Below are 17770 nucleotides of genomic sequence, written 5' to 3'. Positions count from 1 at the left end.
CCAAGCAGCAGTTCTACTACAGGATTTAGAAGTTTTAAATACTATGTTATTATGTGCTGTCTTCTTAAGGCAATGGACTAATTACTTTGAAGCATTATAAATGATACTACGATTTCTTTTGTAATTCTAATTACAAAACATGTAAAAAGATTTAAATGTTACTAAACTATTAACCTGACTCAATTATTAAAAGAAGGATTCAAACTAAGATCCTAAGGAAGAGGCAATTTTTGGTCACAGTTTGGAAAAATCTCTCTTTTGATATAATATACTCCCACCTTTCAGGGCCATGTGCATGGACTTTTTAACAGCCACATTAAACAACCAGTTAAAACAAGTGTTTTGTATCTAGAGCACAACAAAACCACTTACATTTTAATCCCAAAGCAAAATGTGGCATAACCCAAAGCAGCTGCTTTTTTTCAGACCAAGAATCATTAGCATTAGAACATCTGCTGCAGTAACCACCGTTTTAAAGCAGAGGGCCAATGTTAAGGTTGAACTACCCAGAGGAGCCTTCACAGCCAGGAGTGCTACATAACTTCACCACCAGGAGAGTAACGAGACTCTGAACTTTTCTTTATCTTTCCTTTATTTAAGCTTGGACTTCCAGCACTGCACATCAGATACCCAGGGTCTTAATCTCTCCTATATCAGACCACAAAATACAATGCTTTCTTAACTGTCCTTCCATCAACAAATCAAACAGGCACATCCAACAAACCCTTCACTTGATTAGTTACTTCTATCTAGAAATGCATCTCTCCTCTTTAGGGTTTCCACTAATGCTTCTGGCTTACGAAAGATTAAGTGCAATCAGTTACACTGAAAGTTTATAATGCAGCTCTTGATTGTGCACGCATTTACATCAGGTACACAAGTTATATAAAATAGGTTGGAGTACAAAAATATGGTTATAACATAGGAGTACCAAACAGCACAGAATTAGAACAGTTTTATTACCATAATAGCAATTTATATACAAAATCCCAAATTAAGGATTTTTTAATTCTAAGTATCCTTCCCAAATTGACAACTGTAGTGTACACTCTAAAAAACTGCAAATTAACAACACAAATCTATTTTAACCCCTACATTGTCTATGCAGTCTGCACCAATCCTCTCTCTTGCACACAAAAATGTATTATAAATAATTTTTCACAAAATGTCATGTAGGTTTTATTGCACATTGTACATGCCAATATCGAAAAGAAAGGCTCAAACCCTTCACTTGATAACTAACCTAGCAGTTACTTGTGTTATGAATACTATTGCATTTTTCAGGCTCTAATCTTAACTGATAATTTAAAAGAAAAAAAAAAGCAGAACAGAAAATACGCCTTGAACTGTATAACTTTTGTGAAAGAAACAAGCTGCTTTAATTTTACTGATTTCTACTGTATAAAGTCATTATAAACATCTGACCTAATTAAAAATCCTGTTTGGAAATTTCTGCCTTTTTTTTTTTAACTACAAAATGATGTATATAGCTGCTTGTATAATCATATATTCCTCCTGTTTTGCAGAAGTAGAGGTACCTGTGCTCTGTTGACTAAACAATCAAGTTACAAGGTCCTAGCATTACTGACAGGAGTGTGTGTGTGTGCGTGTGCGTGTGTGTGTGAGACCCCAGTGGTGGGCAAGCAAGGAGCCTGTCACCACCACAGCCTGGTACAAAAAGACACTGGGCACAAGTGGCCATCAAGCACTAAGGCCATGTATAGTTCCTGTCAAGCAGATCTCTAGACTAAGGAATATGAGTAATTTCTCTTTAATATGTGGGTTTAGAGTATGCTGCACTAAAGTATGACTGCTACACAAAGAGATTGGTTCCTGTATATGACAGATACATGCCAGCTGGTAAAAACCTGCATTTGGAGAGTTAAAACTCTGGCGTGAACGAAAAGATTAAAAAGTTGATTGATCAAATGTTTTGCCAAGGGTTTCTAAAGCTATTTAGCCACCAACAGCTCCAGAAGGGGATAAAACCAGCAAAACCAAACAACTAGAATTGCACTAGTACAAAGAAATGAGTCCATGAAAGGGAGAGTCACCAACTGCAGTTAAGGAACAGCCACTTCGAGGAGCCGGTTGTTTTTTCGCTTGCAAGTTGGGATGTTGCCGTTCTTCTGGCTGCCTTGTATGAACTTCACACATACTTTGTCTTGTCTGAACTGGACCAGAAACCTAGGAGAGGTAATAAGGTACACTTTAATTAAAGGTGGAAAAAAACCCAAATGAGCAGGAGGGGTCTGTCTGGTTAGTTCTGAGCATCACTCCAGAAGATGGCATTTTCTGGTCTGTGTTATTAAGAAGAGCTGAGGAATAATAAAAAAGCCAGATGTTATGGTATGGCTAGAGTCTCCTGCAGGGAATACCTCTTAATTATTGCTGTTTTGCCCATAACTCTGGACCTATTACAATAGTTAGTTTGCTATTCCTTTACGAAGAAGGCAGTTTAAATTCTAATTTCTAATTTGGAATTAGAATTTCTGATATACCACAACTGTCGCAAAGACTGTTTCCAACTGCTTCACCAAAGGGACTTGACTGTTTTTATGGAAGGAAGCTAAATGTTTCTACAGCAATATCGGTGTTCTTTTTCTGGTTTATGCTTAATTTAGTATATCTGATATTTTACCAGCTCTCATACTTTTAATCCTTAGTTAGCTATTGCAGCCCCCTGCTCGGCAATTGTGAAAACTCACTTCCTTCCCAGCAACCTCCAAATTTAGTTGTTTCCTAAAGTCTAGGATAAATCAACCTGGATTTGACTCTTTTTTACTGGAAGAAGAATTTCACTGAATGCAGAAAATTGCTTAAAACAACAACAACAAGTGAAACCACCACACGAAAAACACACCCAACAAAAAACCACAACAAAACCCATCAGGCTCCCGTGGAGCCTCAGACTCCTCCCTGATCTGGGTAAAAGCAACAACCAGGGCAGCTCTGCCTTTTGGCTCACATGCAGCAGTTGCTGACCTAAAAAGTCCTTTGTAATACAGCAGATTTTTCCCTCTTAGCATCCTTAAAAAGTCCTCCAGCAGAGACCAAAAACTTCAAAGAATTTGTTCTCTAGCGGAAACCACCAATCAAGCTGACGGGAGAGCTCAGGGGAGGAAGTGGCCTCTCCTGTGCTGAGCTGCCCTCAGTCCCGCTTTCCTGCCGCACAGCCCAGGCACTCCAAGATTAACTTGTTCAGCACTTCTCACCAACCAAGCATCCAGAAAATACGAGTGGGTCTTATAGCCAACACCTCTTGTCACCAATGCTGCACCTTCCCAGGCCCACTGTTTCAATATTGTACATATAAAATCGTGTGTCTCTTACTAGAAGTGCCCCTGGATCAACAGCATTTTTGCTTGTATCAGATCTCTTCCCAAAATGTAGAGTTACCCTAGTCAAAATAAGGCCACATCTTCTCCTCAGTCCCTAGTTGTGCTTGTATCTAAACTATAGCAGGAAGATGAGAATACTGCTTCCCCATCAACAGAGATGGAAGTGCTAACAGCTTAACATTATTTAGTCTGGGTAAACTTAATAGCAATAGGCACTCGTGTGTTTTTAATCTGCAAGACAAGAACCAAAACCACATTCCAAAATGCGGGACTCCCAGAAAGCAGACTGTTTTCCAGACCTAAGGCAGGCAGGCCAGACCAGTGCAATGCATACTTAAACTTGGTTTTAGTAGTTTCTCCCTTTGTAGCCACCATTAAACTAGAAACTTGGGACACCCAGACTCTTTTAGAGGCTAAAAACACACACCCTTGAGCAAACTGAATCACATCTGGTAACTGAACAATAGAAAATAGCAGATGTGACTTCTAAGGAAAGAGCAATACTAGCCTTTAAATAAACCCTCAAAACTGAACGGATACAAACTGTACTTGCCCTCATGGCTGTGGAAAACAAGCAGTGCTGTGCAGCCAGAAAAAAGGTTCCATTTTTGCCTACAGAAATTTTAGTTGACAATCATTAAAAGATTCCAAATTTTGTTCTTTAGTCAAAATTAATGAACCCTCCAAATGAATGCTACTGAAATTAGAGAGTGCTTCACACAACAAGCTAAGCACAGACATTGTTATTCCATGGCTATAAACACTGCAAGTGCAGCCCTTACTTAAGGCCAAAATACAAAACTGCACCAGAAAGAAATGGGGTATCCATTAATCCTTTCTTCAGCAGCAATTCTTTTTCATAGCCCTGTTTGAAACTACCTTAAGAAAAGTACATTTTATCAATGACTTTCAGGGAAATTAGAGCCAAAATGAATACTAGAAGTAAGTACACATTGAAAACTGGATCCTTATTTACAATTATTCTGTCAAGAGAAAAGAGGTATTAGTTACACAACGGTGTTTTATTTTTCTAACATTAGATACTTCACTTTTTAGCATGTTGTATTAAGGAAATGCACTTTTAAGCAAACAAGAAACATACTCATCAGATATCTCAATGTTGAGCTTCTGTTTGGTTTGGCTGAGTGTAGTGCGGTAAAGTTTAGTGGCCATTTCAATAAGGTGATCACTGCTGAGCAGGAAATCTCCTTTACTAGCTGCTCCTGAACCCTGAAACAGAAAGGAAGGTAGTTAGGATTACCAAGACCTAGACTACCAAAAATATTAAATGGCAGCCAAGCAGGAGGTTTTACACGGAGTCTTCTCTTCCCAGTGCAATGGAACAAGTCTATTGTCTTGTAATTTCAATCAGGATGCAGTGCAGTGTACAGGATCAAAATGAAATTCACTCTCAAATAAACTACAAACCCATTGAGGAAGTTAAAAACCTCTTCTGACACCTTCATTTGTCCTACAGAACAGTAGTGTTTCTGTATCCCTCTTTTGGCTACACCACAGCAAGTTCAGGGTATTTTCAGACAGGAAAAGAAGCCCATTACCAACACCAGTTTTAGGATGAAGGTGGACAGCATGAAAAGACACTATATATGACATTCTTCAAATCCATTTAAGCTAGAATATAAATACCAACTTAATGATTTTAGCAGAGTAATGATCACAGTGAAGCAAATTTAACACTGAACTAAGTTCTTTAGAACCGAGTAACTAAATTAGCTGTGCAGTTATGTGGATTTCTTGGCATGCCATAAAGAAGAGAGAAAATATTCTGCCAGTGTGTCAGGAAGAATTATATGAGCAGCTAAAAAGGAAAACACTGCCACGAGGTCTCCCAACCAGATTAAAGGCCCATATTACATATGGAAAACTCTGATCTTGAAAAAGCTACAGTGAAAGATGAAGTCTGATTTTCACAAGTAAATGATCGTTCATAATGTAGTAACTGTACTCATTTAGCTTCAGTAGTTTTAAATAAAAGTTTTTACAAATGTGGCAAAGTTCAATACATTTATAAACCTACAGACTAACCACTGATTTAATGCTACAATTATTAATCAGTTTTTTATCACTGCACGTAAAACAGTCATACTACTGTATTATAAAGTTGTAACCAACCTCCTTGAGATGCACTGCAAAAAAGCCATCATTTTGGGAGCTCATGGACACTTTGGTAACATCTCCCAGTGGAACCTCTGACTTGATATTCCCAGATTTTTGATCCGCAAGAAGAACATTATTTTTGGTTAATAAGAAAATCCTGGATGCAGCCTGTGAAAATAGAAACATGCAAACCATTATGTACCTTTATTGAGCACCTACGAAGACAACAAGCAGTTCATAGACTCAATAAGCTTGGCCCACATTAGTAAACACAAACATTTGATGTTCAGTAAAAGCTGCACATCCATTAGAATCAGGTCAAATTTATTTGTGTCTAATTGTAGATTGAGAAGCTTAGCTCATTTTGGCACATAAGCTTAGATATCAACAGTTCCTTTAATTACAAGCTTACAGTTACAAAATTCCAAAACTGAAACTCAGAAACGATGCAAAATCAAGATAACCTCATTTTTCATGCTCTGTCAATCCCCAGGAAAACAAATGTACCTTTTCAGTGATAGCTAATTCAGGACTAAGCCTCACTATTTACTGTTATTCACCAAAACTGTGCTGCAGAACAACAGAAATCACGTAGGTCTTTTCAGTGTTCTGCTCTCCTCCCTTTATCTATTGGAATTACTCTTTAGGAGGATACACATTCATATTTTCAAATGACAAACATTTTGGAAGCATGAAAGTGTGTCCTTAAATTCATCTTAGAAAATAATGAGAAAGAAATGATAATGAAATCAACATACAGCTTTTCCTCCTGTTAATTTTTAAATAATAAAATCTTAACTATAATAATTAAGAAGTTGCTGTCTTAAACATATAGAATCATAGCTCATTATTATTCTTTTCTTTTTATGCAATCTTGAGAGCTGCAGCCTATGCAAGTACAGGAAAAATATTGTCTTAATTTAATTAGTTTATCCTAAGCTGGAAAATTAACTTGGCAACAACAACAGGCAACCTAATTTCACTCCTACAAATGCATACATGTCATCTACATCTGAGAAGCTCAGATCTACTACTTCTAATATTTAGACAGGTATGGTGAAAACAATTACATGTACTAAGGGAAGATAATACTTCCTGTTTTAATAAGTATAATTTAAATGCAAAACAAGCTCTGTGTTGGCAGAATAAGAAAGTACTCAGCGTATTTAATAGCTTTACTCAAATTATACAAGAAACTTGTTTCTTCATTCCAAAAAGCTTTTGATATCAATCAGAAGACAGGCAAAGCTGCAGAGTCTGCCACTCAAAGTTTTAAAAGATAACAAAATAGGACAATCAGGAGTTTGAATGACAGTGTGAACCTTTAAAGGTTATGTTTTCTAAATACTCGAACAAGATTCTGTAAATACTTATTTTCTCCAATTGGCGTGTAGAACATTTAAGTTTTGTACAGAGACTCCATTTGGTTGTGAAACAACAGACTGGTGCCAGTTGATGCCATTTTTGTTTGGAAAAGTTGCTGAAAACTACAAATCTAAACATGATTTTTGTAATCTTTATGCAAATTTAAAATAGGTGCTTAAAACCAGCAGTTTATAGATCCAACATTTCCAGTCTTGCCCTTGGATTTTTTTAATCCTCAGACTCTTACATGACAGCAACAAAGACTCCCTCTCAGTTTACTGATAACAAAAATTATCTACTCTTCTGGATGAAGCAATGCCATTTTCTTACCTTCCCATTAGCTCTATTGATCTTATTCACAACTTCTGCAATAATGATCTTTTCATCCACAGCATCTTTAAGTTTCTTGTACTTGGGGTTCTTGCTGATTTCCAAGTAAGCCCCTTGGAATGGCTGCCCAACACTGCCCAGCAGAAAGAGAAACCTGAGTTAAATATGAATCACAGGGAAAAAGTAAAGCCACTGAAACACTCATATTTTGCCTCAGGCTTTGTAGAGCCAGGAGATGCACCAAATAGCATTTTCAATGACTCTACCTTGCCAGAAGCTTCCTTAAGCTTTGACACACTCTCTGCCAGGTAAAGTCATTTGCTGCTTTATTTTTAGCAAAATAATACCCTGATCAACCCAGAAACCTCTACTCACATTTTCCACCTGTTTTTTAACAACAGCAGCCAAAATAATTTGCTGTGGTCTAACAGAATAATTAGAACATAACTAAATGCAAATGTGGCTCTTAACATGGTGTTGGTTCATGCAGCACAATTGTCCTCCACCCTGCAGTGCCCTGAGCTCTGCCCTGAAGCTCTTCAGGTCGGTACCACTGCTCACTCACTGCAGTGGTGTTGGCATCAATCTGCCCAGTGCCAGCATACTTCATCAGTACACATGAAAATAGCTTGGGAATTGCTTCAGAGTAGTATGGATATATCCCCCAGCACGTTATCCCGGGGGGTAGAAGGAACGAAGGAGGATAGAGGTAAGAAACAGTATGTGTATTACAGAATCTTATATATATTAACAGCACAATGATGGTGAATAAAGAGAAATCTATCTCCAAAGACAGTAACAGGATTTCATTTTTCCTTGCTCTGGAAACATTTTCCAGTTAAATTGGCCAAATTGCTGTAGATATTAGACAAAAGTATGTCCTTGCATATGCAAACAGTTTTTATTTTAAACCACTCAGTAACAGTATCTGTGAAAACAAAGGAAATAAAGCTTCAGTAGGACTGACAGCCCTGCTCTTTCACAGTATTTCAGAGTGACAGACAAGAGCTGGCCTTCAAGATGTGCTGTTGTTTGGTGAACGTGGAACAGCTCTTCATCAAGACTTGTTACTCCATCTTTATCCACCTCAGGGTGGACAGAGAGAGATCTGCTATTAGTTCAGAATTGGTAAATACAGCTGCTGCTTGCTTTGTTTGGAAGTCACTTTAACTAATCACTTTAATTAAATTACAGCAAAGGTACTAAATGCAAAGCTTTGCCAAGGCTGGAGCCCAGGAGGAACCAATGTATTATGTCGAATAATACTACCTTTGTAATTGCACCTCTGCACACAGGGAGGTAGGAGAGAAAAGGAAGGATACTGGTATTTTAGCACTCACAAGAAGTCCCTCTCCGTTCTTAAATAATTATATTATACACAGAAAATTAGGTACATCCTATGAATCATTATCACACTAACTAATCAGAACTTGTGTACAGTAATTTCCTGCTCCCTTAGGCAAATTTAAAAAAAACACAACAGGAGCTAATCAGCTCTGAATAGAAGACAGAAAGAGATGGAAATGTTTCCAAATGGGTGCAGGGTGGGGAAAGCATTCTAGTTTTCTACTATTTTGGAGCTTTGGGGTTTTTTTGTTTTATTAATTAGCATTATGAAACCTTAGTCACCAAAACTAACTGCCTATAGACTTTTTCCCTAATCAAATGATTATGACTAACAACAGAATATCAGCACTCAATAATGCCTTGGATAAAAGTAACTCAGATATAGATATTTTGCTTTGGAATATTTAATTGTTCAGTCTTGGTGTTAAAAATGTCAAACCAGGGAGACAAATAAAATCCTTTCCTTCCCAAGGAGCTCTATGCTAATCATGTGGATACTGACTCAAAGCAAAAAAAACCCTGCCTGCTCCAAGCAAAGTCCAAAGGCAGCATCTTTCTCTTTTCCCATCAGCATAAAAAGACATCCCAAAGCAAATAAGGAACAAACCACAAGATAACATATACAGCCACTACATAAGTGATCTACTGAAGGGAAAAAAGAAAAACATATACTGAGTCCTTTACATGAAAAAAGGAAGTGTCTCAAAAAAAAAATGAAACAAACCAAAACCAATAAAACACACAACGAACAAAGCAGAGCTTGTCCATGCATAAAACTGGCCTCATAAATTCTTGCAGATTTCTATTCCTCCCTGTGCTGAACATAACTTACTGCTTTACAGTGCCTTGTTCCTGCTCAGTTCAAACCAGGGCTTCCAAAAGAAAACTCTACTGTGATGGACAAGACCTTTGTTTTCAAGAAAAACAAAATTTCTAAGCTCATATTCACTTAAAAAGTTTAATTCCACTTCTTTCAAGGACATCAGATCTCTGTTTTGTCATATTGCATGCAAAAAAAAAAAAAAAGTGCATTCCTTAAGTAAAATCTGATACTACTGCATTTTCTTGAGTAATGTTAGCTCTGCAGATAGCAATGACAAGAATTTATCAGTTTTTAAGAACTCAATCTGGGGAAAAAACCCTTATTTGCAGATTTCACAATTTATAAAGCCTCCAATTAAAAAAATACCTAAAACGAAAATGAAAATCTAAGCACTTTTTTTGTAAATAACCTTTCAAGAAGATATAAATCTTCCTGCATGATGATGAATGTACTAAGCTCGTGCTCCATGGCACACCTCATCTGGAAGTGACAGTGTCACAGCCTTTCGTCTCACTCTGCATTTACTGGTTGCAGGAACCAGCCTGATGGAAACTAGGGGAAAGGGTGAGAGCTATTCTCTTCTACAAGTTCTCTAAACGTCTATGATGTGAACAGGTCATGGGGGTTAGAACAACAAAACATCACAGCTTTTGGACAGAAGTGCTCAGTACCACAGGATTAGTGGGCTGCAACATCTAAATGAGAAGCAAACCGAGGTCAATTGCCAGGACTGTAAAGTAAAATGATGGAGAGACATTGTCAAAAAATGCACTTTCCTGCTTCAGACAAAATCTTGCTTGGTTTCCCAAAGCAGAACAAGTCATTACCTGGCTGGATATAAAGCCTTCTTGTCCTTGAAAAGTTCACTAGCTTCCAGTTTTTCTTCATATATAAGCTTCTGCTGATCCGTGAACTGGTCTCTGTATTTTTTACACTACAAAAACATGACATATTAAACAAACAAAAAAAAATTTATCTTTCCAAATCTGATCTGAAGCAGCAGCACCACAGACTAATGTTTGCCTATTGCTCAAGATGCACATTCTTTCTACGCTTCTGAAGTGACTCAGCTCCATCTTACATGCCACTATAGCACAATAACAAACAGCAGAGGTGTTCTCCTCCCCCATTCTAGATATTTCTGAATTACATCAAAAACAGTATCTAAACCATCTCATTTAATCACATTGCATTTGCACATAAGCTTCATTTATCAGACACCAGTTCATTGGAGGACTGCACTGAAAGGGTTCACGGAAACATATAATTCCACAGTTGTGGAAGTTTATGTAAGTAGAGAGAAAGAACAAAACACAGCTGAGGGATTAATTTTGCAGGCTCACAAAGAAAAATGTTCCTTGAGAATTCACAGAAAACAGAGCCCACAAGATCAGTAAAACGTCTCATCAGCACTTACACAGCTTCTTGTTCTCTCCATCTGAAGATCCAAAACAAATCTCAGCTAACCACAGTTCTTAAGTAAAAAATTCCACCCTGTTCTTCCAATGCCCCAGTCCTGGCCATGGACACAAGTATGACAAGCTACCAATTAGTAGGCAAGAGGCATGCTGCTTTACTATTGAGTTGAAAGCTGGTGACAGGAAGTAATCCTCTCTCCCTAGCCCCAGAAAGAAACAGGCAGGATAGTTATACTCCTTGCAGGCCAAAGATAATGATCAAAAGACACACTTCTTCCAAAGAAATAAAATAATCCTGGCTGGAGCAGGAATAAATGCATCCTAAAAATAGGCTCTTCGTGAACAAAACTAATGAAAATCATGTGATGAAGTTCTGTACAAACTCAACCAGAATGTGTCCTACCCTCCACAAATGGAAAATCCTCTTTAGTTCCTTGTGAGTTGAATCCAAGAAAAGGTAAGGTCTCACTGGCCAGTTTTTATCTATTGGTGATAAAGAAGGCATCTTGTTCTTCATTTCCAGGAAGTATTTTTGCATCTGTGTTAAAATTGAAGCAAGATGTTCTATTAATGTTCAAAAACCAGAGTTATTGAAATAAGCAAGGAAAAACAGATGCTCTGTGATTAAAAGCCCAGGTACCAAACTGCAACTCTGTTTCAATAAACCTAAATATAGACTTAAAAAGCCAGGTCTACTGAGAAATGCAGATTTAGATATCATACAGGTGTGGCAAATGCTTAGTTAGTGCCATTCCAAAACACTATTCCTGTTCTTTCCTTACAACATCAGAATATTTGTCATTTTTCTGTTTGCTTAGCACGGACATTTCCTTACTTAGACCATCAAGGCCATGGCACAGCTGTTACTTTTGATAGAAAACAAAAATTTAAAACACAGACAATATATATGTGCTTCATATGGATAAAATACATACAAGTCTCTGAAGGGTAAATTCATAAATTTTTCTTCCAGCATTGGCTCTGAAGAATTTCCTGTACTCTCTACGGACCTGAAAAGTTAAACAAACCCTCAAAGTGAATATAACAAATGAATTCGTTTCCACAGGTGCTCTTTTATAAAGCTCTATGGCAGAAAACAGTGAAAAAGCATACAAACATGCAAAGTGTCCCCTGAAATAGGAACACTAACTGGATACGTTCAAAAGATATGAAACAGACCGTGGACAGAGAGGTCAGAAAGTTACCTCGGGTGACCTGAGTACAGTAATTTGCAAACTTGACAAAGAATTTCTAATACTTTGATCTGAAAATGCAAGATATTCAAATATTGTTGAACTCACAGCATTAAAACATTTTCACAGGTTTTTGCATAAAATTGGACTGGAAAATGTGACACAATCATCAGCAATATGTATGATATTGTGTCTGAAGCAACACTGAACTGATATTTATTACATAGTTAACTGATTAACTGCTTCTAATTTTTCTCCTTTAAGATTCTTCATACAGACTTTTCTATAACTAGAAAGTGATATTTTTGTTTTTCAGAGTGGATTTATGCATGTCTTTTCACACAAGCAGCCTTCATTCCAAAACAAAGGTACGTTTTTGGTGTTTGATAAGAGCAGAGAATAGACACAAAGGTTAACATCAGCAAACTTGAGATTTGCTCCTAACACTTATTTAAAATAAATAAATAAAGTGATCACTGAGGATCGTTTCTGAAAGTGATAGTGATTTTTTATATGCAATTGTAAATGCAAGTTTCAGAGTACTTGTTTTGCCCTTGGCATTTCTCTCAGTGCTAACTGGCATAGTGCCGAATTTCCCAAACCCCCACACCCCTAGCCCCTAGAAAACCCAACTTGAGAGACAGCACAATTGCCTTGCAGTTTTTTTGTGAAGCCCAGGCTCCCATCAAGTTAGATGAAACATCCCCAAGTTTTTTCAAACTTTGGCACAGCCTGCAACACACCTGTTAAAAGTTTGAGCAAAACCCAGGGAAAATATCGTGGCTTTGCATAATTTACCCCAGAGCAAATTTAGTGGTTTTAGCTAACTCGCTATGTGCTGCTGAATTCACTGTAACCAGAACATAAAAAATGGGAAAACCCATAGAGGAAAAAGCCTACATCAACTTATAAAGACAAGTTTGCTTGGCTTATCCTGGCACACCTTCTGCCCCATACTGAGTGTAATGCATATTAAAATAAGCCAGCATTTTGAAAGCAAGGATCTGTCACCATTCCGGGATTTTAAAAATCCCACAGATAAATGGGCTTTGCTTAATTACACATTAAGAGGCAACAAAACAGACAACATTCAGCTGTCTTCATTCTATACAAATACAGCACATAAATTTGTCCTCCTCACTTGATAAGAAAAACCATTAGAGTTCTCATTCACTGATTTTCTGTAAGGCTTAGTGCTCCATGATTAGTGTACATTCTTTATTTATTATTCAGGGATAGAAATTAACACACTCAAAACCACTCCAACCACAATCTTCCCAAATCTCACCATGTTCTCCTAGACTCTCTTAATGATGTTGCCTTGTATTACTTTTTGTGAGATGCAAGGTGTGCAAATTAATTTGGAACAAAGGGACTAATATCCACCCACGCATCCTATTGGCGCTGCAGGGAAGCTGCAAAGCAAGCACTGAAAAACGCAAGCCATTCCAGAAAAGCCTAAGTCTGGGAAGTACCAGAAATGCTGTTAAAATCTACTTCTTGCACAATTAAAAAAGACTCAAGAATCAATGGTTTAATCTTGATCACTTGTATCAACTTCAAATCTTCACCTCCCTATGTAATGGGTGAAAATGCTTTGCCCTCTGACAAATGAGAATTGTCTGTGGTAGCAGTGATTGACTGGAATCACAGACTATGTTCTTACTCAGAAAAAAAAAATTGTCTTTCAGGTGAGACAGAAGTGGCCCTTACACTATCTAAAAAACAAACATGGAAAACCACACCACAGGCAGGCAGAAACATATCCCTGCTGTAATGTGCCTTAAAGGTTTTGGATTCATCAGTTTTCATTTAAATGCCGCTGTTTGATATAAAACAGCCTCTGAGTTCTCAGGAGGGACATATTCTTGTTTTAAAATCATTAAAACAGACCCACTTTGGCAGTAGTAGCTAAAGTGTGATTCTGATCTGCAGAACGACTTCTTAAAATGGCTCCTTTGTATTTCCAGCTCTGGTTTCCATTGTATTGTAGTGGATTTCTTATATACATAGATTATGTTTAATTTTATGTTTTGTAACTATTTGTTCCATTTTATCATTGTTAGAATAAGAATGAGAACATGAGAGCTGGGCTTTATTCTGCATTATGAAGCAAGTTTTTTCCTTTTGTTACTTCTGTAGCCTACAACATCCCTGTCAGCAAAAGTAACACCCAGCCAAAGAAAACTGATTCAGGTTTCCGCAGTTCTTCAGGACTGCATCTGCATGTCTGGAAGCTGTGTTAAGTAATTCATTTGAGCACAGACCTGAAACATCTCAAGATGCCATTTTCATAGTCTATTTGCAGAGCAGAATGACATTTTTCCAGATTACAAATGTGTTTTCTTTTGCCAACCAGTCCTTGAAAGCAAAACAAAAAGAAAACAAAAGACTCTTGCACGTCTCAGTTTTTGTGGGAATTCACAGCTGCCACCAGCCACAGGCAGCTGCATGCAATGCCATGCTCTAAAAGGGCTTGATGGAAGTGACAGGACAGGCTCATCAGCTTTACACCATGCCCTTGACACTGGGGTCCAGGGGTCCGCCATGAGCAGCAGCAAGAGTCAAACAGCTCCACCCCACTTCCCATTCAGACAAGCAGAGGTCACATAAGAAAATACATCCTTGTAATCTTTCTGGATAGGATCTTTGCCAACGTGGGTCAGGTTTTAAGTCAACAAGAACATCAGGGTCCCTTTAATCTGGCATTTGTCTTTCACTGGAAACCTGAATTTCCTGATATGACAAAAAACACTGATGCCTAAATATTGCTGTAAATGAGGCATTTTCAGCTTACAAATTTTTCAGTAGAGTCCATGACAAAATTCAGCAATGTAATTCTGTGTAAAAATCATCCCTACCAGTAAGCCCACACAACTGCTTGTTTATGAAGGGTTAGTGAGATGCCACGCTTTATTGAGTTCATGTTGACAGATGGGAGTGTTGGAGAAAGTACCTTCAGTCCAAGCCAGTAAGCCCAAATGACTGCAACAGCATGCTTACGCCTAGCCTCCTCCTTCAAGCGTTTCAATTCCCTTCGAGCCTAAAAGGTTTAGATAGTGAACAAAAGAGACAGCCCGATGCAGGTAGCACAACGACCAGGAAAAGGCTCCTCCCACATAGAACAGCAAACTTACAATCAAGGTACAGAAAGATGGAAGAACAGCATTTAACCTTTAATACCCAAGGTGTCGGTGTGAATTGGTGTGAAGCCACAGAGGAGGTCAAAAAAGCCTCTGCTGCTGCTTGAGTGGCACGTACAGGTGAGAATTTTGTCTGCCCCCTTATTTGATATCAGTGTTTCCACCTTTTCTTCCATGCAGACTCTGCAATCTGTGGCAAATATCTTGTAACTTGATTCTAATGGAGAACTTTGCCTGCAGGAGCATGATCAAAATGATGTGTATGAAATTCAAGACTAAAACCCCACGATCTAGTCACTACTGGCAAGTGCCTGGGCAGAACAGAATCAACTCTGAAACTATATATGTAATTATGAAGAACTGGCACTGCATTGAGGGCTTTTATTCTGGGGGTTATTTAATCTTTATGCACTTTAAAAATTGTGCATCCTGGTAAATTATGTCTGTCTTTATGGACTGAAGGCATCAAGCCCTCAAACCCAGTGCCTCCCTCATGTACCCAGAGATAGGCACCTACCTACATTTCAGCAATCACTGCCATTTCAGGAAAGCGATTTGCAAACTGTTCTAAACACAAAAGCACATGCAGGCAGATTAAGAGAACCTCACACTTTAGGTGACACCTGTACATTTGTTATTCAGATATCTGATGATAAAAAGTCAAGTAAAACAGAGTTCCAGAGCTATAGGATCAGCAGCTGTAGTTGTCAAATTACATGTTGTCAGACAGACTTGTGCAGCAGCAGCTCCAGCCTGTGCCAGTTATGCTTTTCTGATATAGCTGGAAAGGTTAATTTGCATTATATGTAGGCTCTTTAAGAGACTGAACGTATTTTCAGTCATCTGCTTGGAGCCAAAGCAAGGACAAGCAACAAGAACTCTGTAAAGCAAAGTATTTATCTGTCTTGTGAAAAGGAAGGAAACTGAGTACTTGAAGCCTACAGCTTGGGGGTTTTGTGGGGGTTTTGTTTGTTTGTTCTTCAGTGAAGCAAGCCATCTCTGAAGATAACTCCCAAAAACTTTTGTTTTAAATACTCCCTTGGAAAAAGATAAAACATCACACCAATAACAAGTTTTATCTTTTATCAGATACTGTAATTCTTTTTCTAATCTTAATTCCATTTAGATTATTACCTTTAGAGTTGTATGCACTATTATATTTAGATTATTTCTATTTAAGGAATAAGGAGGCAATTTTTCAGTAAACATCTGTGAATGAATTGATAAAAATAACTACTAAACATGTTTAAAAATACCCAAATCTACTAAATATTTAAATGAGGAGCTCTAACACAGTTAACACTATTGCATTTATGGCATTACTTTCTGGATGTGTCCTTTTTAATTCCAAAGAACATTTTAAACCTAGGAAAGTAAATACCATTTCTGCATTATTAAGTTTTGGAGAGAAAGGAACTCTGGTTAAAAATAAAATAATTAATGTATTGCATTTGAACAAACACAGAGGACATGGTGTGACTGTCAAGTTACTTAGCTACCTAAATATCAACCTAGAACTGAAAAGATGCAAAATATCTCAAGTACAAGGGGAATTCTGTATGTGTTTGTTTAGATTCCCAGGGCTGCGCTTAATTAGAAATCGAAATGTACTTTGAGCATGTTTCTCCATCTAGTTGGCAAGGTGTTCTGATAATAAGCCCCACACACACCTCCAACCTGAATAATAACTGCAAGGTGTTTTAAACAATGTGTTTACTGAATGTGGGTTTCAACTAAGTTACGAATTTCTTAATTGAAACCAACATTTTTGAACTCTAGTGAACAGCATTTCAAATGTTCACATAACCCACAACTGCAGGCTGGGGATTAGCAAGACTCTTTCAGTGGGATTTTGCTTCTGAAAACAAACAGCTGATGCTAGAATTCCTGGGATTTTTCTAGGGCTCTAAGTTTAGAATTGCAAACTAACATTATTTTCTGCTAAAAGATCAGGTCATAAAACCATGCTTTACTTGTACTTACTGAAATTTTTTCACTGGTTCAAATCACAGCCAGATAATCAATTAAACCAATTAAAACTAAAATTTAGTAAAACTTAATAGTGTTGTTTTGAACTTGTAAACAGACATTGCCCAGGATGCACAATACACAGCCTGGTGGAAATCTCAGTTGCATCACTCATACAGTGTCACTGAAAGCACTTGTTAGGGGGTGGAAAACACACCAGAAAACCCCAACCTCCTTTCCCCCTGCAATCGATGCTTTGCACATTTACATGTAGTTAAATGCATTTCCTAATTTGAGAATATTGGAGTCTAGTAATTTTTAATCTAGTTCAATGGCTTGTTAGTGCAAATCACTACTTGGCTGCCATGCAAAGAATTTCCTACTCTACAAAAAAACTGTCATACAGAATGTTTTCAGGTTTATTAAGTGTGGCATGAATGGAAACTGTAGGAACCAATGATCATGCTCTATGATTTTAAGGTCAATTGTATTAGTCATTAAGTCTCACTATTTACTACTGATTAAATGTTGATATTGTTGGGTAATGAAGGGGGGGAGGGGGCATGTGACAGGTGCATGAAGTACCTTATATCCAAGCCAGTAAGCCCAAATAACAGCAATAGCATGTTTATTTCTAGCCTCCTCCTTCAGTCGTCTCAGTTCCCTTCGTGCCTGTGATGCATTTGAAAATGGGATATAGAGAAGCTTAAGAAAGAAAAGGTTA

General features: G+C 37.7%; 1 protein-coding gene across 2 annotated transcripts in view; it reads right to left on the bottom strand.

The window, feature by feature from the left end:
- Positions 1-1675: 1675 nt before the first annotated feature.
- MYO1B (myosin IB) overlaps positions 1676-17770 on the bottom strand; it is a 95487-nt gene continuing 79392 nt past the window's right edge. The window contains exons 22-30 of one of the 2 annotated variants that reach the window (XM_009995243.1): positions 17632-17718; positions 14892-14978; positions 11678-11752; positions 11146-11280; positions 10152-10258; positions 7155-7287; positions 5475-5627; positions 4444-4571; positions 1676-2187 (exon numbers count right to left, since the gene is read on the bottom strand). In XM_009995243.1, coding sequence (XP_009993545.1) covers positions 2064-2187; positions 4444-4571; positions 5475-5627; positions 7155-7287; positions 10152-10258; positions 11146-11280; positions 11678-11752; positions 14892-14978; positions 17632-17718 — 1029 coding nt within the window. In that variant the 3' untranslated portion in view covers positions 1676-2063. The remainder of the gene's footprint in view (positions 2188-4443; positions 4572-5474; positions 5628-7154; positions 7288-10151; positions 10259-11145; positions 11281-11677; positions 11753-14891; positions 14979-17631; positions 17719-17770) is intronic. The other variant, XM_009995244.1, reaches the window with a different exon arrangement.

This window comes from Chaetura pelagica, unplaced genomic scaffold (assembly GCF_000747805.2).
Source record: "Chaetura pelagica isolate M959 unplaced genomic scaffold, ChaPel_1.0 scaffold33, whole genome shotgun sequence".
In the NCBI taxonomy this organism is placed as follows: domain Eukaryota; kingdom Metazoa; phylum Chordata; class Aves; order Apodiformes; family Apodidae; genus Chaetura; species Chaetura pelagica.
Note: the sequence above shows the minus strand (reverse complement) of the source record. Positions and strands in the feature narration are given on the sequence as shown.